The 23,248-nt window shown below is 39.1% G+C and overlaps 2 protein-coding genes across 4 annotated transcripts; both read left to right on the top strand.

The window, feature by feature from the left end:
• Positions 1 to 3,904: 3,904 nt before the first annotated feature.
• On the top strand, positions 3,905 to 21,888 carry LOC122665180 (cytochrome b5). 3 transcript variants are annotated; one of them, XM_043861262.1, is made up of 5 exons: positions 3,905 to 3,911; positions 17,103 to 17,105; positions 17,282 to 17,379; positions 21,294 to 21,360; positions 21,478 to 21,888. In XM_043861262.1, exons 3-5 carry the CDS (start codon positions 17,293 to 17,295, stop codon positions 21,726 to 21,728), a joined length of 405 nt encoding a protein of 134 aa, XP_043717197.1. In that variant the 5' UTR covers positions 3,905 to 3,911; positions 17,103 to 17,105; positions 17,282 to 17,292; the 3' UTR covers positions 21,729 to 21,888. The 3 variants fall into 3 exon arrangements, with proteins under 3 accessions (XP_043717197.1, XP_043717195.1, XP_043717196.1); XM_043861260.1 differs by lacking the exons at positions 3,905 to 3,911; positions 17,103 to 17,105 and adding an exon at positions 17,109 to 17,151; XM_043861261.1 differs by lacking the exons at positions 3,905 to 3,911; positions 17,103 to 17,105 and adding an exon at positions 17,123 to 17,154 and having other exon boundaries at positions 17,284 to 17,379.
• LOC122666107 lies at positions 12,773 to 14,618 on the top strand. Its single transcript, XM_043862216.1, has 4 exons — positions 12,773 to 13,684; positions 13,793 to 13,992; positions 14,095 to 14,178; positions 14,327 to 14,618. The coding sequence occupies exons 1-4, from the start codon at positions 12,773 to 12,775 to the stop codon at positions 14,616 to 14,618; spliced, it is 1,488 nt and encodes a 495-aa protein (XP_043718151.1).
• Positions 21,889 to 23,248: the final 1,360 nt, after the last annotated feature.

Here is a 23,248-nt window from a genome sequence, read left to right as displayed (position 1 = left end):
AAATTAAATCATGCCATGCCACCGGCGTACTATGGACACGAACCGCCTCCCAGGCAGATTGAAGAGTGAACTTCCCATTGGAGGAAGGAGTCCATACAGCAGTATCTCCAAGCAGTCTTTTATGTATTCTTGTACTCTGAATCTCACTCCAATGGTTCTGAATCACCAAGTCGCTAACAGTGGAGTCCCAACAATCTCCTTCTGTAATCAAGCGATCAACTCTATCAAAAGGACTGCGTCCAAGAGCTTCAACTATTAAAATCCCTTCTTGATAAAGAGGACCATTTTGAAGCCAAGGGTCTGACCAAAGCAATGTGTCACTGTCCGACCGAATCAGATAGCGTGTGCAACTGCTAGCGACATCTCTAGTCTTCAGTATTTCTTGAAAAGTTAGAGAGCAGTAGCTAGGAATAGGTAGAGACCAGATGGAATGTCTCTTAAGCCATCTATGGTTCACAAAATGTGTCCAACACGACCCTTCTGTAGAGGCGCTTGTCCAAGTGTGACGAATCAAAGCTGCAGTGTTCCAATCCCGCAACCGCCTGAGGCCCTGCCCCCCTTCCTCTTCGGTTGATAAACCATACACCATGCCACCTTGTAGGTGCGCCACCATCAGACGAGCCCCTCTAAAGGAACTTTGCCATCAATCTCTCTTCTAATTTTTAAGTCCGGAGATGGAAAGACAAGCTCGGCTATTCAAAAGGGAGAAAGAGAGGAGAAATTCATAACTGATTAGTTAATTTAAAATTCTTTAGTGATATAGTCATGAAATTGCATAACCACCGTTAAGAGATGATTAATTTTCCTAAATTCAGGAGAGGAAGGAGTTGTTAATGGGGTTCTATGGGGATCGACACTTCAATGCAGGTTCTATACTTTTAGGGTTTGGGGTGTTCAAGTCAGTCGGTGGTTGCATCAATAACTGGTTTCGAAGAGGAAAGTTGTTTCCAGGACCCCATTTATTTGGAGGAGCAGGTAATAACTACTCTAAGGCAGTGTTTGGTATGCATTCTTGGAATGCATTTTAGATCGATTTTGCATTCTCTATCTGGAGATAACACAATTCAATTTCACCTTGTTCTGATTAAAAATTTTAAAAAAAAAAAAATCACCATGCAAAATGCTAATACCATGGTCATTTAAATGAGATGACAACTTCACCTTGTGTATGAGTGGGACCCACTTTTCGGCTGGGATCCCGATCCAACTATATATGTGAGCTGGCCGGGATTTTAAGAATTGGAATCTGATCAGTTGAATCGGCCGAGTCCAATCCTGAGTGATCCATGCTAGGTTTCTAGGGTTCAGCTCGATTCCCACTGATGTTGAATCAAAATCGGTTGGATCCGTTCCTGATACTGTATTGGTAGTCATTTGCTCTTGCATAGAGCATGGAATAGGGAACTTATTTTACAATATGGGGAGAATTCAAGGATGTGTTTGGTATGCATTCTTGGAATGTATTCTTAGAAACACATTCTCAAAATATAGATTGCATTTCTAACATAGAATGAGACTATCGTTTGGAATGTACTATTTTTGTTTTGAACCAGAAAGCAGAATAGACTAGACAGCGTGATCCAATAATGGGCTACATTCTCTAATCCATGAATGAGAATGCATACCAAACAATTTTTTTTTTGTCTAAGAACTTGTTCTCTACTTAGAATGCAAGTCAAACACAGACAATATACTTTTTTTTTTTGGTTTGGTACGCTTTCTGTTTCTAATTCAAATGGAAAAATCTTTTTATTTAATCTGTTATTGTTTGCATGTCTGCTCTGGTACAACAATCACAGTGTTATGGGCAGCAGCAGCCGCTCTAGTTCCTGCAAGGCAAAAGGGAAGTGAGACGGCGAGGAATCTCCATATTGCCTTGAATGCTTTGAATGTTATACTCTTCATCTGGGAAATCCCAACAGGAATTGAAATAATTTTTAAAGTGCTTTCAGTCACAACATGGCCCTAATTAGTTCAATACCACAAATTATATATAAATTTGTTAGGGTCTAGGGTTTAAGCATTAGATTGCTTAAAGCATTATACCTTGTGTATCAAGTTTGGAATACTCAGGCTGCTGCCTCCAGGTAGTATTCATAGAAAAATTAGGGTTTAGGTCAGATGGACTAACTACTAGATTACCCTTCACAACTTGAGCTTTACCCTTCACAACCTGAGCTTTACCCTTCACAACCTGAGCTTTAATACAAATAGGATTATATTAGAACATATGAAGGGATATTACCTTAATACCCTTACAAAATTGTCCCATTCTCTAATTACCACAAACATATTGTCTTTATTTCATACAACATGGTTGTAAATTTGTCATAAGACTCGTTTAACTTTGAACTATTGCTTTGATATAGAACTCTTCATGAGCAAATATTTGGATTTCGCTTTGGTCATATTTGTGTCGTCGTAAAATTTTCTATACAAATGATATTATACATGAAAATTTTCCTACTTTTGCCCTTTTTTTTTTTTAATATATCTTTTGTTATAACAAATAAAAAAAAATCCAATTTTATTGTGAAAATTTTCCTACTGTGTCAACTTTTTAAGAAATAATTGCCAACTCACCCCTATTGTACTAAAAGTCATCAGTTATTTGAAAAATAATAAGTTACCCAAAAAAAAAAATTTGAAAAATAATAAAATTTGCTTCTCAAGATACTGATTGCATCCTTACAATAACAGATAGATTATGTGTTCTCTCTAGTGGGAGAAAATTTACCGAGCACAGGCCGGGTCTAATAACAGTCTAAAGGCCTCACTACTTGGGTCAAGCCTGTCACTAATCAGAGTCGTCTTAAACAACTTAGAAATCTCTTTAAGCCAGCGTCCTTCAATTATTCGTTATTCTTTTCCCCCCTTAAATCATAGCCCATTTGGTCTTAATGTTGAGGATAGTGCTTTTACCATTGTTTCTCTTAGACTTGTCTTTGGGCCTTGAGCTTTTAATGGCCAAGGGATTCAAATTTATATGCAATATTAAACATCTGATGTATCATAGGAATGAGGGTAGTATTCAATGTCGAAAGGGGAGGGTAGTTTCGACCTCGTAGATAGAGGATGAGAGTGTAATGATGATTAAAAGTTCAATCAAATAGTCACTTCACCATCTATTTCTTCCTTCATCGGAGGAGAAGGATTAGGGAAAATGTTTTCTACACTGGGGTTGCAGGATATGCCCAGGCACATGGAGGGTGGGCGAAATGATCGGCCCGTCCCACCCCTTGTGTTTGTGTGAACTTGTGCCCCCCATGTGATCCCAAGTAGAAAACATCGCCTTCTCATATTATTAGATGATGTATATACACTTGCGATAGTACACGCCCTCTCACACTCACACACACACAAACATCTCTCTCCCCTGACCCTGACGTACGTACACTTTCTAACACTCTTTCCTAAACCATGTGGTCCCCTCGCCTACGAATCATGAGGCACTCCCTCCCATATGCCCATTGACTTGATGTGGAAGATGCTAATACACAAGAGCAGTGTATGGTTCCCTCCCCCATAAAAATATACCCGGTGGAACTTGACTGGCATTCATTCTGAAGTCCAGGCCTAGCCTAATGTTGTTGGGGTTCCACAGGGCTCGGGGTCCGCTGGGCCTAAGTTAAAATATGTAAGCTCACGCCAGGCATTGGATGGGGGCGTCTCTCGATCTCTCACTCTCTCTTTTTGCTGTTAATCTTATCCCAGGAGAGGAGATACTCAAAGCACGCGCACGCATAAGCCAACAAGATATCGTCTACATTGTACCTGGCCTTGTTGCCTATAGTACGTTTTTAAACGTTAAGAGGGGACCCCTATATAATCTTGATAAAGATGTTGCATGTGCATTATGAGATAACATTTTTGAAGATCTGTTTCCCTTCTAGCTAGGCGTTTTTGTGGCTGTGATTAATTTGCCTCATTTGCCTACTGTCTACTTACTCTAAAATTACCCATAACTCTCTGTCTACCATGATAAAGTAGAAGATCGAATTTGCAAATTAAGAGAGATTGATCAGAACCTGGTTAATGGTTATGTTTGATCTATAAGCCCTCACATAAATGCGATAAGATCCAGGATTTTTTTTATTCTTGAACCAAGTACCTTTGAAGGCTTGCTTCAAAAGCCAATAAATTATATGAAGGAACTTCCGTTTGAAATTAAGGTCCTTCTTCTATTCGTTCATGAACTAATTAATGATGTAGAAAAGTAGGGCAAAATTTGTTTGTTTTGTTTTTTTTTTTTCTTCTTTTGTTTAGGTCTCCTACTGAAGTCGTATATGTTTAGTAGTAGGATCAATCAATATCTGCTTTTAGAAGAATCCGAAGCGCTTGCTTGGGAACAGAAGAGACAGGAAACCCAACACTCCATGCTCTTCACTTTCTTGGGTTTTGGGTTCCGCTACAACAGGACGAGAGGCTAATGGTCAAAAGAAAATCTCTTACAGAGTTTGATTATCGGGGACATAGCCCTTTCTGGTTTCTTCTCCTACACGCTTATTTTCCCTGCCTCAAGGAGGAAGGAGTCTTTTCAAACTCTCCAAATATATATAATATATAAATATATATATATATGGGGAAAGTTTTCATACATAGTCGTGTAAACCGTATATGTGAGAGGGCGGGAGTTTCAAAGCATTAATTAATGGGTGGAGATTTATGATTTTTTCAACTTTTTGTGAGAGAACCTTTCACATACACGGTTTACTAGATCGTATGTGAAAACTTTTCCATATAAATATATACTTTGGGTGAGTACTAAGCCATGCACGCACAATAGCCAATGAGTGTGCACTAGCATCTTGGGGCGGGGTGATTATTTCGCTCCCCACTGTGTTTGGGCGCAGCCTCACAGAAAACATTTTCCCATAAATTTTATAGGAGAGGGTTCTCCAGGGAAAAGATTTCGAAGTTACACCATTCATGCTACAAGGCTGGCAGTCAAGGAAATGGAATAATTCACTTCCCTCTTTGGGTTCATAAATACCCTCCTAGGTTTTATTATTAAAATACCCTTGGTTGTCAGCCTTGTAGCAGGAACATTCCTGCACCAGCACGATGTGTGTGCCACAACATTAATAGAGTGGTCATTAACGTCTTTCATGGGGGCAGGGCAGTCATTTCATCCCCCTCTATGTCTTGGTGCAATGATCATGTTATCTTTCAGAATTCTTTTTTCGGTCACAAATAGCACCTTCTACTATGCACCACGCCACCACCATGTACTAAAATGGCTTACGCCCCTATGTGGTGATGAAAACCAATGTTCAAGTAAGTAGAATTGTTTGGAATCATATTGAATCTTAAAATTGAAGTATGAATCTATTAATTCGAAACGACTGGAATCAAAATCTAAATTGTTCGATAACAATCTGATTCCTCAAACCATAGATGGGACCAAATGCTATTGCTGAACCCGTCGCCTGACGGATCTTTATCCCCCCCAGGTCCCTGCCCTGCCCAATTACCTAGTACACCTAACAAGGAGAGCGCAATGACCATTCCACCCCTGCTCAAACACTCTGCCTGGGTGAGTCTACCCCCTCTTAATTAGAGGCACTGGGAAACTAGGCCGGGCACAGAACTGGAGGAGATAAGTCATAATTATTTTTAATATTTTTTAATTCTCTACCCTTCTACTCAATGGGATTTATTATTCCCAAGGATCTTCCATGAGATATTTGTACTAGAAACGTGAGCAATGTCCCATACTATTTATGGGTTTCTTCCATAACAGGTAGAGTATACATGGTTAAAAAAATGGAAGCAGATCCTCTACAGCGCAGCTGTCCGAGCGGCCATAGCAACGTAGGCACAATGAGGCACGCAATGACTGTCTTACCCTTGCTCAACAAGGCGCTTGGGTGGGGGTAAGGCGGTAAATGCATGCCTCACATGGTCTACGCCGCTATGGCCGCTCGGGTAGCTGGGTCGTAGAAGATCTGGATCCTTAAAAAATACAACAACAACTCAGGCTTATCCCAACTAAATGGGGTCAGCTACATGGAACATTGCCCTTCAATTAGCTCTATTCGAAGCAATATTGAAACAAAGCCTATGTTATGCATGTCTTTCCTCATCATTTCTCTCAAGGTCATTTTAAGTTTGCACTGGCTCTTTAATTTGTTTAATCCAAATCAAATCACTCCTCTGTACTAGGGCGTCCAAAGGCCTCGATTGATCATGGTTATGTCACCTTAAATGATTTTTTCGTAGCTTATCATGTATTGAAGCTACTCCTAAAACAGCTCTAATATGATCATTGCTTACTTTATCTTTTCTAATTTTGCCACAAATCCATTTCAACATCTTCAGCTTTGTTACACTGAGTTTATCTAAATTATGTTTCTTAATTACCCAACATATATTCTATATCATTTAACACAATTAGTCGTATGATTGTTTTATAAATTTTTTCTTTAAGTTAAAAGTGAATATGTCAATCACACAATACTCCAGTCGCACTTTTCCATTTCATCTATCCAGTTTTAAATCTCTATGAAGATCATCCTTTATATCACCTTCCTTATTTATGATTTAACCAGATACCTAATCAACCCTGAACTTATTAGAGGGCCAACCTTCTCATCAGATACGGGTCCTACTGAGTTGGCCATCTTCAACTGTCTTCTACCTCTCGCCTCACAATTAGCTTACATTTTCAAAAGTCTTAAGATACACACACACATACTCCCTCCCTGAGTGAGATTTTTCTGTGTTCCATTTCTTGGGTAACTTGCAGAGAATAATGAAGGTAAGAGGAATTCATGTAAACCACCTTTTATTCACGGAGGAGAACTACTTCTTTTCTTCTCCTTCCTTATGTTTTGTTGAATCTCGTGTTTGGTCATTTTCTTATTCTTGTTTTCCTTTGCAGCAGATCTTCAACTGGGTGACTCGGAAATTCCACTTGAACGTGGACGACAGTCATTCACCTTCTGACATAAAAGGTCATTGAATCGATCTGGTGGTCATCTCTCTCCCATTTTAAACTTTTGAGTGAGTGAGTGAGTTCTTGATGCGGTGTTCCTCTTGATATATATGCAGAGGGGGTAATAAGCGAGAATGCGAAGGGCAAAACAGGTAAAAGTGGGAATGACACGGACGCGTTACTGGACCACATTATCCTCCCTCACGTACACGAGGGCTGGAAAGACGGCCTACTGTCAATCGGCACGTTCGGATTCGATCCCAGCCAAAACGGACATTTCGTCGAACAAAGAGAAGACGACAATGACGAAGAACTGAATCCTATTGTTGGTAAAGTGTTTAAACGAGAATTCGAGAAGGTATTGTGGTCGAGTTCAGCTTCAGAGAGCAAACCTGATCATCTGTCAAGTACGGTTGAGGATGACATTGATACTCCTCTCCTACGGTTTCTGGAGTCAGCAGAGATCGAAACTGATCATGAAAGCTGGGTTAAGGATGAGATTGATCACAAGAAGGAGAAAGGAGATAGTAGAACAACACTCGCAGATCTGTTCTCTGCAGAGACAGATACTAAAGCCGATTCCGGGAACTCGTACTCGACCATTTTTCATCAGCCTGCGGAAGATCGCCTCGAGAAACCGAGCTGCCGCCGTAAGAAGCACGCGCTACCTTTCTCTAAGAAATTCCTTTCTCATAAGGCAGAGGCAGATCACGATTCTCCTCGAATAACAAAAGTACGCCGAGTAAAGTTCTCTCTCTCTCTCTCTGCCATTCTTTCGACTCACAGATGCTCTTTCTTTTGTCACATAATCAATTAAGTTTACTTTCCATGACTAATTGGAATTCGAGCTTTCACCAAAAATGATCAATTAACTTCAATTCTAAACAAGTAAGGAAGTTTCCATCAGGTCATGGGAGTCTCCATTCATGTTAGACTCGACTGATATCATCAAGTATTGATCCTGAACTAAGAAAAAATGATGCTTATTAAACCGATTTGTATTTGTTTTTGTCATGCCTAGTTGATAAAGAGGATGTTGAAGAAGAAAATCCATCCAGAGCTTGAAGAAAAAGTTATTGGATTCAATATTCTGAACCCTGAGATGGGAGGAGGAGATGCTGCCGCACCAACTGAATCATCGTTCCTGCTTCAAGGTATAATACTTTAGTAATTAATTGTGCTATTGTTCATGTCTTCGGAAGTAATTGGGTGTATCAAGCAATCGGGCCATAATACACATGGGATCCACATTGATATTCTCTCTCTTAACAAAATACAGGTCTTCGATTGAATGAATCCGTCTCCCACCTTCTCATTGGAATGATTTCCCACTTTGATATCACGGGGAAGTTTTGCCCTTTCAATAGTAACCATGTTTTGATGCGGTTGATATGGTTTTAAGATAAATAAAGACTTACAATATTAATAAGGCTTTGGAAAACATGGATTGACCCTTTTTTTTGGGCAACCCCCTTCCAAGAGGGGAAGCCCTTCCAAGAGGGGAAGAGGGAAAAGGAAAATTATTTTAGTACTGTGTTTGGTATGCATTTCAAATCGGTTTCGCATTCTCAAATGATAAAAATAGTTGTTTTTATCATCCAAGAATGCAAAATGGATCTAAAATGCATTCCAAAAATGCATATCAAACACGGTCTAAGCCTCACTAGGCAAGAGCTATAAGAGGGATGAGATCCTCTAGACAAGAGGAATCTCATGGCCCTTGACAAGGTTATTCAATGCCCAAAACAAACTCTACAAACTGATAGTCATGTAAAGGTCCTAATTAAGGGATTGAGACCTTTCTTTGACAATCTCTTTGTGAACACCTACTCTCTCTCTCTCTCTCTCTCTCATATCTGTGTTTAATTGTCGTCGGGTAAGTTTCCCTCCATCCATAGCGGACAGTTCATCTATTATCCTAGGGTTCACAAACCCCTGTTAGAATTTTGGTATGTTCCAAAATATCCTTCCAATATCCTTTCTTGTCCTCTCCCACCCAGCGGTGAATGAGATCCCATTCATAGTGAATGGAGGGAAACACGGTCCTTAATTAAATCCTGATCAGCATTGTCATAACTTCCTTTTTTTCATTTCATGCACTAACTTTTCCTCCTGGTTCGCATATGCTCTATTCAGGTTCGGAGATGGACTGATGATGTATGAAGAAGTAATTCCCTTCGTCCATGTGGATTGAGATTTGGGGTTGGGGTTGGGGTTGGGGTTGGGGTGGGGGTGGGGGGGGGGGGGGAGGGTATGGTTTGTTTCACTGTGTTAGTTGTCTCCCAATTTGATTTTTGATTAATTATAAGACTGTATATGACCGATCAGTTATTTTTTAGCATGCACATTGTTTTGCTTGTATTGGTATTGTTGTTGTAATTAACTTATTATTTTGATATAAAGATATATATGATTAAGAATCAAAAAGAGAGAAAAGGGGCAGTCAATCTGGGGGACTATATCAAGAGGCAGAGACGGGAAATACAAGCCTGAGTAGCAAGGATGTGAGCAGGCTGAAATAGCATGCCAAATAGAGGATGCAGTTATGCAAGGCCTTCGGCAGTATCCCGGGGTAACCAGGGGATAGGCAAGTCAACAATCACCTTGAAGCAAGAATTGTCTAAGTTTTAAATACATCTATAGAGGTGTCATTCAGACACTATATATCTCAGTGTTAACAAGGAGGGAGGGCTAAGCAATGTCCCAATTCATAGTCTAAGGGAGTGGGGCCTAGTAAAAAATGTCATTACAGGGCATGTAAATAATGGGTATGTATATATATATTCTTATTATATGAAATGGGAGAGAATTCTCTGAGCAATCAACAAAGAGAAGCACACCAATCAAGTGCAACGAAATGATCTTTTAATAGTGTAGCGAGGTCATTTCATGTGTGTGTGTGAGAGAGAGAGAGAGAGAGAGAGAGAGAGAGAACCCTCCCCTAGCGGTTAGAACCTTTGGCCATTTGAATAAAAAAATGATGATGCTATGGGACAACTACACAAGTGACCCCTCCAGTTATGCATTTGACATTAGATCCCTTTGTTACAAGAAGTTGGATGTGTCCCAAATTTTTTGGACAGATTGATCCCAAGGTCCTTTGCCCACATTTTAAGTTTCAACTCTATCTAAGTTGGCCAAGTGACATAATATTGATAATAAAATTGAAATTTTATGACTACCCGTATACAAGACTATTGAAGGGGTACATGGACCTAAATGGGAGAGTATGGCAAGTTATATGGAATTTGAATTTAAAACATGGGACGTGGTGATTCTGAACCTAGACCTATCCATCCAACAATTCAGAATTGCCACATTATAGGACTGGGCCAGGCCTAACCTACAAGATAAGGGCCTCACTACTCGGGCCCAAGCCCGCACAGTCTTCTTAACTATTCATTGCCCTTTGATTTTTTTTTCCCCTCCCTTTTTAAAATCTCAACCCATTGTTGTTTAGGCACCGTTTGGTTGCAAGAGAATTGGGGAAAGGGATGTGAAGGAAAATATTTACAATATGTCTCACTTCCTAAGAAAATATTGACATTTCCCTTGCAACAAAAACACCAAAAATGACTTTTTCTGTAAAAAATATTTCTCTTTTCTAAGGACATATTTGCATTTCACTTGCTACCAAAGGGAGCGATTTCGAGCAAAGTTCACCATTATCTCTTTTAGAATATTGTCTTTATAATATTACCAAAAGCTTTCCTTCACCCGTACATATTCAAGCCCAGGCCCAGATCTAATAATTTTGGGCTTCCACTGGGCTCCGGCTAGGTTGGGACTAAGCTAAAACATGTCTTACCCTATATAGGGTGGGCCGTGGGCCTACCGAGACCAAGCGGACCGACCAAAGAATCGCCCACCTCTAGTTTGATTTAGAAAGGGAAAATTACATATACCTCCCTTGTACTTTGGCCTAATTACACATTCCTCCCCTTGGTTTTCCCACCTTACATTCGATTCCCCTATAGTTTTCCAAAAATTACTAATTCCTCCCTTGCCGTTAGCATTTGTTTGTTATGTGCTGACATGGCGTAGTTAGATTTTTTTTAATACCCAAATTACCCCTTGGTCATTGTGAGATGGCCCATTTACCCTTTTGATGAAAATAACAAGGGAAAGGGAGAAAGACACTTCCAATTCCAAACTTCGTCTTCAACCTCTGACCTGTGAACTCTTCGGCGACGATACACCAAACCATCTGCCAGTCGTTTGATGATCTGCGGCTAGAGAAGAAAGGCGCAGAGAAGGTATGTGTGAAACCCTAATTTCCTCTTTTGATTTCAACCATTTTCGCTTTCAAACTCAATCTTCTTCCTTCGTGACCTAAAATTTCTTCCATACACAGGTAGCTATGGCTAATGCTGGTTTGGAGAATGAGATGGGAAGTTAATTCCTCTTCTTCCATACATCGACAACCTTGCCCTAATTCCTCTCCTTCAATCGATTTGAGGTGTACCATACAGACAGCTCACTTGCCCTAATTCCTCTCCTTCAATCGATTTGAGGTATAGCCTTAATTCCTTTGTTATACTTTTGTTGATGTAATACAACCAGAACTTGTGTTTGTAAATCCATACATACATATGAATAACTATGCAATAGGCTGAGGCATAGACCCAAGTTTTACATGCTATAAATCCAAGAATTGTCATCAGATTTATTTGATATTTTGTTTAGCAGAAATCCTTAAGTTTATTAGTCTCTTAATTTTACACTTGGATGCTATTTATTTAGATAATTCTTTTAGCAAGTTTTTAAATATCCGTTGACCCATATCATCAATGTTGAATTTTTTGGTTTATGCACAGCCCTAGTAATGGATGTAATATGCAATATTGAATTTACTTGGCAAGATAAATGGGCACAGAAGAAGGTTGATCCAGATAGGTATGGCTACCTAGACATGCTTTGTGACATATACAATACAGTGCTTAAAGAAGTCCCTGTGGGTCGTTCAGTGAACTTCAAGACTAACTGTGTAACCCCAAATAGACAAGTGATTGAAGTGAATGATGATTACACAGTGTACAAGATGTTTTCATTATGTAAAAAGTCTGCTTCAGTGAATGTTTATGTCCATTGTCTTGTTGTGAATGAAGAAGTTAATGAGAATTATATAGTCAATGGATACAGCAATTCAGTAGTGAGCAGAGAAGAAAATGTTGAAGAGAGTGAGGTTTATTCTGTAATTGATAGAGATGTTCCAGTTGTAGGTCATTTTACTCGGCAAAAAGTGGTAAAGCACACTCCTAGAAGAGGTGGTGTGGGTTGTAATTCAAAATGTACATCTCTAGGTACTGGCACTGGTACTGGTACTGGCACAGTTGTTGCACATGCTGCTTCTAATGCTAATGCTAATGCTGGTGAAAGAGAAAGGGATACTAGAAGTTCAGCCATGGGAAAGGCTACTGGAACAACTGCTATTACAAGATCCAGTGGCAAATCAATTGGTGAGAAAGCCAAGGCTAATTCTGATGCCTCTGCTAGAGAGAGAGAGAGTAGTAGCAGATCAGATGCATCTGCAAGCCAAGGCATTTTTGGTAACACTTCACCCATTGCAAAAACTAGAAGCTTGGGCATTGCAACCAGTAGGGAGACACCCATTGGTACAAGAACCAGGGCAACTAGCAAGAGTTATGGAGGATGTGAACCAATAGAAAATGCAATCGATGAAGACGAACGATGAAGACAAGATCGATGATGAATGGGTCTATAAAAGTGAGGATGAGAGAGTTGATGTGAGTAATAACAAGTGGAAGTGATAGTGAGTATGAAGAAGAAGCTGATGTGCTTGATGTGAAAGGACAGACAAATGAGGATACAGTTATGGATGAGAAGGATGAGTTGTCTGACTATGATCCTGATGAGTCCCATGGATACAAACTTCAAGGTAATGATGGTTTTGATGAAAGACAAAGAATAACTTTAGAGGTTGGTTTGATGTACGATGATGTGAATCATTTCAAAAAAGTACTATATGAATATGTGGTTCATGAGGGTTTCCAGCTTTTAAAACAGAAAAATGAAAAGTCAAGAGTCACAACAAGATGTGCAGGTAATGGTTGTACTTGGAGAATTCATGCTTCTCCAGATGGTGATGGTAAGGCATTTATGATAAAGACTCTTAACCCACAACATACATGTGTCAGAGATTCAAACGAAATCAATGTTTCATACAAGTGGGTTGCTGAGAAACTCTGTGAAGAGCTTAAGGCTGACCCAAGAATGTCAAGAGAAGCCATGTCAGCTATTTTTCTAAAAAGATTTGGACTTCAAGTTTCATACATGAAGCTGTGGAGGGCACGCAAGGTTGCCCATGAATGGAATGAAGGTAATCATGCAGATTCTTATGCAATGTTACCTAGCTATGCAAGGCTAGTTGTGCAAACAAATCCTGGTAGCATGTTCATACTTCAGTATGAGGACAGACCAATGGATATATCAACTAAGCCAGTCTTCAAGAGATGTTTTGTATGTTACAAAGCATGTAGAGATGGTTTTGTGAATGGTTGTAGAAAGTTTGTTGGACTTGATGGCTGCCATCTTAAGAGTAGATTTGGAGGGGTGTTGTTATCAGCTGTAGCAGTTGATGGGAATAACTCTATATTCTCACTTGCATTTGGAGTGGTGGAAATTGAAAACAAATCCAATTGGAGGTTTTTTTTGGATTGTTTACATGATGCTCTAGGGGATGCAAGTGATGACAACACATTAACTTTTATGTCAGATAACCAGAAGGTATGTCTGATTTAGTATGCTATAATTATTTTTTGAAAATTTATAAGTTTTGAATTGATAGAGTTTAAGTGGTACTTAATTTCTATGTTTTGCATTTGATTTATGTAGGGATTGACAGAGATTATTGGTGACCTCTTTCCGTATTCTAATATTAGATGTTGTAGTAGACATCTATACCAACACTTTAAGGCAAAGTTCCCTGGATCTATATTGAGAAGATATTATTGGGTAGCTTCTGAAGCATCTACTTTGGTTCTATTTCAAAAGGCAATGGATACCATTAAATCCATTGACAATGCAGCCTATGAGTAGTTGAATAGGAAACCACATACATTGTGGTCTAGGCATGCATTTGATTTGAGATGTAAGAATGATTCTATTACAAACAATGTCACTGAGCATTTTAACAGTTGGGTTGGATCTTTGAGAAGCAAGCCAATATTGAGTTTACTTGACTCCATCAGGATTAAGGTGCTGGAGAGGTTATACAATAGGTACCAAAAGAGTTGCACAAAATAGCAACTGTTAAAAAACAGTCCAGACATTGTCATGTCTATGCATCTTCTCCATATGAATTTGAAGTTGCAGAAAACTTTGTGAGAAAGTTTGTGGTTGATTTGGAAAGAGAAGTTGTACATGTAGAGTATGGGAGTGTACTGGGGTGCCATGTAAGCATGCAGCTGCAGCAATCTCATACAAGAGACAGATTGTTGAAGATTACTGTGATGGATGTTACAATAAGCAGAGGTACTTGGTGACATATGCGAATATGATCCATCCCCTCCCAGATATACAAGATTTGAGTAAAGAAGGTCCACAAGGTGTTGAGCAGCCTCCAAAACTGAAGAGATTACCAGGTAGACCTCATAAAAACAGGAGGAGGGAACCTGGTGAGGGAGCTCCAGCAGATTTTAAAAGAGACGTAGGACTGTGAGATGGTAAAAGTGTAAAGAACTTGGACATAACAAGAGGAGGTGCGAGAGAGCTCCAGTTAAGGAGAAGGGGGCATCTTTTTCTAATACTTCAAGGCCTAGAAAGGTAATTCCATCAAATTTTTACATCTGTTATATGTAGTGTAACTATATTGTAAGCTCATTCTAACTTTGTTTTTGTTTTATGTTTATGAAACAGAAGAAAAGAAATGAGGAAGAAGATGAGGTGCGCATGTCACAGATTGTAACTAGATCACAAGCTTCTACTACTACTACAACTGAGACTCCACAAGAGAGGATTAGATCCCAATTGGCAATTAAACGGGCAAAACAAAAGGGAACAAGCAACAAAAAGTAGCTGAGCAGCTTGGAAACTTTAAAGGGAAGCAAGTGTCAGATGGTGTTGGCTGCAGACTTGGATTTTTTTGGATCTTTTATGAGTGTTATGAACTTGTTTTGTAATATTGACCCAGGTTGTATATGGGTTTTCAAACAATGTCATGTGTTTTGAAATTTTCGTACTTTGTGGAAGTAGGTTGATTGGAACAATTTAAGGATGTTTGAAAGTTTAAGTGTTAGATGGTTGAATTATGTGGAACATATGTAATGTTGTGTGGTTGATTTGATGTGACTTATTATGGATCCCCATATAGGTTTTATTAGATGTTTACTATTATCCTTGCTTACAGGTTGTAAATTTTGTCCTGTTTTAGAGGAGATGCTGTCCATATGGTTTTTATTACATGTTTACATATTATCCTTGCATACAGGTTGTAAATTTTGTCCTGTTTTAGGGGAGATGTTGTCCATTTGGAACTAGGACACTTCACATATGATCAGGTCCATATAGGTTGTAAATTTGAGTCATGTTTTAGTGGAGATGTTGCCCATTTGGAACTAGGACAACTTCACATATGATCAAAGTCCATACAGGTTGTCAATTTTTCTCATGTTTTAATGGAGATGCTGCCCATTTGGAACTAGGACAACTTTACAGATTATCAGTCCCTTTTACCTACTAAAATATGGGAAATGTTGCCACTTTGAAGATTATAACAAATCATAACAAATACAACAGTTAAAAAAAGTTGTTCATTTCATTGCTAAATAGTACTTGATTACAATACTTCATCAACTTATCTTTTACAATTTTTTAACAATAAAGGCTAAAACAACTACAACAACAAAGCAAAATAAAACTTGCCCAACAAGCTCCCCCCGACCTAGTCTAACCTCCATCTGCGCTTGTCTAAGCTCCATCTGCCCTAATCTGAGTTTCAAATTGGACATCTCTTCCACCACATCTGGAGGACTGGGGTTTGGTACACTTTGCATCTCTTCATTCAACACCATCCTATCACCAATTATCTCTTCATTATATGGATCACACCAGGAGAAAAACCTGCACTTGTCCTGTTTATTCTTTGCTCCACAAACACAATAAAGTTTGTCCGGATTCTGATTAGACTTAGATATCTTTACTTCTGCTCTAAACCCACAATAACACTTTATGTTTTTGAACTTCAATCCAGGATGGTTGCTGCCATTCACACTGGATGTAGACATTGGCTCTGCAAACAAGAAACTAGATTAGTTGGTATTAGAAAATCTATTAATTTGATCCAAACTGAGTTTAATTAACATGGATATAAAAACACAATTTATAAATAAACTGGATCAGCCAAGTCTATTTTGTTAAATCAACATATGGTATTACAATCTACATACATTCTGCCCTAATTCGTTTGAAAATGATTTTGCTCTAATTTTTCGAACATAGGGGTGGGATTGAAAGCTATTTCACTAAATGAGCATATGGTATTACACTATGAGAGGATGAAATGAAAAAAGAAGAAGCAACTAACCTTCGTCGGAGATGGAGATGCTTGGAGGTGACTGTCGCCGGAGTTGCTTGAAGGTTGTTGTCACCGAAGAAGCTTGGAGGTGGCTATCGCTGGATAAGGTTGGAGGTGGGTGAAAATGAAACCCTAGTTGATTTTAGAGATGATGAAAAGGGTAGAATTGAAAATGCAATTTTTATTTGTTAGTAAAGGGTAAAATAGTCTTTTTAAACCATTAACTAACAGCACCCTAACACCGTCAGCCATAAGGGGTCAAAATGTAAGGTGAGAAAACCAAGGGAAGGAATGTGTAATTAGACCAAAGTACAGGGGAGGTATATGTAATTTACCCATTTAGAAACGAAAACTATTGAGGGTCACTGTGACAGAGACCATCGAGATTCACGAAATCCTTGACCAAAATTGGCTTACAGTGGTAACAGATTCTTCCTCGTAAACCATTATTCATACAAATGGTAGATTTTGGTGATGCTTGTGCTTCTTTCGGGTGACTTTTGGGCATTTTGAAACTGAAGGCGTGCAAGGGTCGGTGGAGGAGGTAATTTTTAAGTTTTCGACCTTAAATGGTTTTCTTTTCTTTTCTTTTCTTTTCTTTTCCTCTGCTACTTTAGATCGAGAAAGGAGCTGGTGGACTCCTGTTTCTGTTGCTTACTCCGCCGCTTTCTCTTCTGTGATAATCAATAATTACCTCCCAATTCGTTTTTCTCTCACAACCTTTTTTTTCTTCTGGTTTTCTCCGTATTAAGATATCGATGATTCTTATGTGGTCTGAAATTTTTGGGCCTTTTGATGTTTGTGTGAAGCGACAGCAGGCATGGCTTCAGATCGTAAAATTTTTTTGTTTGAGGATGTCGCCAAGCACAGTCAAATAAAGGATTGCTGGCTTATAATCTCTGGGAAGGTTTGTATCTATTGATTCCGATTTCCTTACTTCTGATCCACTCGTGATTTTCTTTCCAAAAAAAAAAAAAACAAGTTGGATGAATTTGAGAGTGAATTTATGGACAATTCAACTGATATCGAATAGAAACTGTTTAGAACTGGCTTTTCATGATAAAGAATGTTCAATTTCCTGTCAGTAAGTGGTGATCTGAATGGTTCTATATGATTTTGCGTTTGTCCTCACTTCTCTCTTTATGAAACTCCATTTGATATTTTGATCTCTTTTCTTCTTGTTTTTTTACCCAAAAAGATTGCAAGTGGAAAATTGTAAGTGCCCGATCAGATCAGAGTAGGTTATTGCTATCAATGTATAAAATTGCTACTTTGAAGTGGGTGTTAAAAATAGATTCCTCTCTCTCTCTCTCTCTCTAAAAAAACGCATGCTGATGCGCACACACCAGTCATAGCATCAATCAGTACTTCTCTTTTTATCATGCTGTTAAAGCCTACAATATCTTCTATATTGTCTAAAGGAATTGGAATACTGTTGGAGATATATACTTTGGAACAAAATCAGCATCTCTCTTTCTTTTTATAAACCAACATACCTATTTACGTAGCCGATTCCTAAGTGTGTGAGGATCATGTTTAGTGAATTGAAGTCATTTCTCTACATGTGAAATCTACAGAAAGACAATCCTGCAATTCAGGTGGATGAATACTGCATGGAGAATAGGAAGCTAGGAAGCATTTGATTTATTACATGTGAAATGTTAAGTGAATTGAGATCTGATAAGCTAAAATTTAAACAATGCTAACACAACTAAGAATCCTATTTAAGGAGCAATTATATTATTTTATAATAGGAACACGAGTCTTTCTAATTTTGGATCCGTAATACTGAAATACTTCATATATTTCAATCTTCTTGCCCAAATAGCTCTCTTTGAAACTTGGTGCCAACATGCTGCTTCCTATGTGGAGGTATGTGTGTCCTGTGTGACAGGTTGGGTGGTAGGTCTCTTCAGTTGAGTCCATAGCTGATCAATTCTTAGGGTGAAGAGATTTTGCACCTTCAAGGTACCCTTGGATTCAAGAAATTTCAACCATTGAACTTTGAGGCTTTTACAGTGCTTTTCCTGCTGTCTTAGATTCTTGTGGTGCTCCTCTTCATTGCTTAGACATCCTTACAAGTACATATATGTAGGTACTTCTGTAGTTCCCTATTTTGATGATCAAGCTGATGCTACTTCAAAGCTTCTTCATCTCCCTAGTATTTGTAGTGAACATCGATATAATATTTCACCAATTGTCCTCCATCCTTCTCAACCATATTTATAGGATCTATAGTGGCAAAATTGCTTAAAGATTTTTTCTAGAGAGCATTTGGTTGCTGTTATCAACTATCAAAAAAAATTGTTCCTTGGAATATACTCTTTTTTTTTTTCTTTTTTTTGGGATAGGTAGTATCAATTTATTGAAAAGAAACAAAACTATATACAAGCAAAGGCAAACTGAACTAGATCTCATGGATAGGACCACGAGGCCTAGATTGGAACCAAAGCTCAAAGCAATTGCAAATTACAACAGGAGTATTAGGGCATGCACAACACTAAAGGTAAAATTGGAAGCTCCCAACAAAAATTCACACCTATTCCCATATTGGATGCACCCTCCAACTCTGAACTAGGAAAAGGTTCATAGGAGATTTCCTTACCTTAAGGATAACCTATAGTTCACATCCGCTTGGATATCTTTAATGATAGAAGGCATGGTCCTTGTCTTGTTACGGAAAATACGAAAGTTTCTCTCCTTCCATATATGGCCAATAGTAAAACAGAAAGTTAGCTTGGTAATGCCCCCTATAGAATCCCCCTTAAATGTCTTTCCAATCCATCTAGCCTCCAAAATGACACTACTCCCTGCCCTTCTGGAAGGATTACATAGCTTCAGAATATCTCCCCAAATCTGTCTCATAAAAGGGCAATCAAAAAAATAAATGATCTCTACTTTCCAGCCCCACCCAACAAAGGCAACAATAAGGGTTCACCAACACATTTCTCTTCCATAGCTGATATTTGGTAGGCAGACTGTCTACCAAGCTTCTCCAAGTAGTTATCGAGTGCGTAGGAATACAACTCTTGAACCATATAGTACTCGCCCAATCCACCTTAGAAGAATGGGACCTCACAATGTCCCAGGTTGGTCTGGTAGAGAAGGTGCCTGTGGCTCCATATTGGAATCTTCCCCTAAATCGTTAAGACGTCGAATACTGTCCAACTGCCCCCATACCTGGCCAAGACCCGTCGAAGTGGATGACCCATGATTCCACCTCCCATCTATCAAAATAGTTTTCATAGAAGCCATTCTATTAGATCCTGCATCATAACGGATACGGTGTCCATATCTATTCAGTAGAACCCCTGCAGGATGCCACGTTTCAAGCCAAAGCAATGTAGAAGATTCATTCCCTATAATGTGGTGAACAAATGGTCCAACTCACTCTCGATACTTAAGGACTTTCTTCCAAACCCAAGAGCTATTTTGAATCGGTTGCACCATCCAAATAGAGTCTGTCTTCAGTATCTATGTTGTACCCACTTAACCCACAAGGAGTCTTTCTTGGATGCCACCCACCAAACTTGTTCAATGATCCCAGCAATATTCATGTCTTTAATGTGTCTAACACCTAGACCCTCTTGGAATATATTGTTCCTCAAATCAGGACATATTTGAGATCTTTTACTCTCATGTTTTCTTATAGCCATCCTTGGTTTTGGGAATCAGACTGGACTTGAATGGACACTACAGTGGTAGTTGGACTGAATCTCTTGGGGCAGGTCAAAACCAGTAAGTTTTATGAAAACTGGTAAGAGAGAAGACCATTGAATGTCTCATTGTTCTCCCCTTTCTCAGTTTGAGGAAGCAACCTATGTCAAATTGTTGTACCAGGACCCTTAGAAGTTCAACACATGGTATGGTTTTCAAAACTGTCACTAGGATGGTCGTATTTTTCAGAAGACCTGCAAGAACATCATCTTTGTTGTCAAAAGGCTTCTGCATTATCCTTGACTAGGGCTTCATATGGGACTAAACTAGACCAAGCCCAGCCTTCAGCCATCAAACTTGCCTCCGCTGCCTGAGTTTTCAATTTTTTGGGGCGGGCTGGGCCTGGCTATGTTCTTGAAGACTGAAGTAGTATTTGCGCTAGGTTTAGGCAAACCTTGTTCCAGTTCATTTTTATACAATGGGGCCTAGATGGAATATTTACCATGCATCTTCAGTACCATATATTATATGCATTGCATTTTGTGGTACATTTGTTTATGTAAGACTATAATAAGATTAAGGCCTGTGAATGTTTGTGTGTGTGAGTGTGTGTGTGTGTGTGTGTGTGTGAGAGAGAGAGAGAGAGAGAGTTTTTGGCATCACTATCTGTATAATTCTTCTTCATCATTCCTACAGGGAAGGCATGCAAGACTGGAAACAAGTATGACTTTGACTAGAGTGGATTGTTGAAAGAGGATCCACATAGATGACCTCATTAGTTGGGATAAGGTTGAGTTGAGAAATTTTTTTGGGTGGCGTGGTGGGGGTTGTCTACCCAAAGACAAACTAATCTTTCTTCATAACTTTAGGGAGTTCAACTCAGCGTTATCTTTCTTCATAACTTTAGGGAGTTCAACTCTTAGGCTGATTTGATTTCTAAATGGTAACAGACGTTCTGAGGAGTCTGTTTATTCTCTTCATCTGAGCGGAATAGGTTCAAATTGGGATCCCTCAGTGGAAGAGTTGGAACTATTCTCCATTTTTTCATAGAAAAAGGCTTCCCACCACATGGGAGAAGATTCTCCCGTGTCTTAACCTGTGCTTTTGTTTCTCCTGCATTTTATGTACAAAATTCATTAATTCCTTATCAAACTATTGTTGCAGGTGTATGATGTTACTTCATTTATGGATGATCATCCTGGAGGCAGTGAGGTCCTACTATCTTCCACTGGTAATGATTAGAATATAAACCTTCCTACAAATTGATTCTTCACTTTATAGGGAAATCTGTCGATGAACATTTCAATGATGTATTGAGATGTGTTCACGGATTCCTGTAATCTTGCAGGCAAAGATGCAACAAACGATTTCGAAGATGTTGGCCACAGTGAATCTGCCAGAGAAATGATGGAAAAATACATCATCGGTGAGATCGACTCTTCAACTATTCCACAGAAACGTGGATATCTTCCGCCTCAGGAAGCAGCTTACAATCCTGATAAAACACCGGAGTTTGTGATTAAGATATTACAGTTCCTGGTACCTCTGTTGATCTTGGGCTTAGCATTTGCTGTCCGACACTTCACAAAGAAAGACTAACCAAATCATTCTTGCTTCTTTAGTCTTTCACAGTGCCCATTGGTTTCTTCTGCTTCTCTAGATTTGGTTACTTCGAAGAGGACTTGAAACTGCTTTTTGTTTGGTCTACTGCCATTGCCTTGTTACTGAATTGAGACCATCATATAGGGATAATAATGCACGGACTTGAAATTGGGCTGTCAATTAAAATCTATTGTGGTTTTTGATATATGGACTTCTTACTGTTTCGAATTTGAAATGCCCAAGTTTTTGGGTGCTAATAACTTAGGTGATGACCCCAAGGGGGTTAGTTCCATTGGCGATCAACACCTCACAATTAAGAGGTCATGAGTTCAACTCACCTTGGCCTTGGGGCCTATGAATTTAAAAGAAATGGTAAAATTACACTTGGGGTACATGATGGCTGGAGAAACTATGTTTAAGATATCTCACGTTTAATAATATTATGTTTGGGTGCTTTTGTTATATTCCGAATATTGTCAATAACTGTTTTAAAAGGGTCTTATTGTCGGTGTGCGGTGCAAGGTAAACACCCCTCCGCCCCCTGGTTTGAGGTATCGGTATGTATTGTTCAGTATGGGTTTTGCAAGTTAGTGATCCTGATACTGTGTTGATATCGTATTAATGACATAGTACGGACAAAGGGTAAAACAGTTAAAAACACATTTTTAAAAGAAATTTAGCAGCAAATTTATCTGATATGGCCGGTCCGTGCCATACAGTATCATGTTATTTTTGCACCTGTTAGATACTTGATCCGATATCGTGCACTATACCCCTAACATCCTTCCCCCCCCCCCCCTCCTCCACACACACACACACACAAATTTAAAAAGAGATTGGGTATGGTCAGATGGTCTACATAAGGACGGGAACCAGTCCGACTGGCTCGGAAAGAAGCCCACAAAATATCAGACACCATCAACTCGAATCACCAATGCAAAAGCAAAATGATCTAAGATTAAACTAATAGATAGGTATGGAGTGTGTAGATTGACGAAATGTTAGATCTGCAGCCAATCCAGCTGCCATGGCTAACAAAAGAAAAATCGATTCTAATATCTAGAGTTGCAAGTTCCAAGTTCCAAGTTCCAAGTTCCAACCCCGGTTATTAATCCTGGGAGCGGTCAAAGCCGGAAAAAATTCCATATCGATTTGAATTGGTCAAAATCTGTCGGTCCGAATCGGACAGATTTTGCACTACTTTTTAACAAAAATTAACTTTTATAATCTTTTTACCCTTTTGCTTTGCCGACCGATCCAGTGTCCAATTCTGTAATTTTAACCCTTGTTTTAAATGCAGTGTCTTTGATATAGGATAGTGCTCGTGGACTTGGTCAGTGAATCAAGTCCCGGTGATGGCATCTTTGGTCACAAAACTTATCATGTACTACTTTGTGGCCCTCTTGAACCCCTTGCACCCAAAAAGAAAATCTATAATCATCTCACTTGTGACTCTTTGTAAATCTTGTTTCTTACACTGCACACTTGGGTCTTGTAATAAGATAGCCCCCACTACA

The sequence above is a fragment of the Telopea speciosissima genome, chromosome 6, assembly GCF_018873765.1.
Source record: "Telopea speciosissima isolate NSW1024214 ecotype Mountain lineage chromosome 6, Tspe_v1, whole genome shotgun sequence".
NCBI lineage: Eukaryota > Viridiplantae > Streptophyta > Magnoliopsida > Proteales > Proteaceae > Telopea > Telopea speciosissima.
This window is presented reverse-complemented; position numbering and strand designations above follow the sequence as displayed.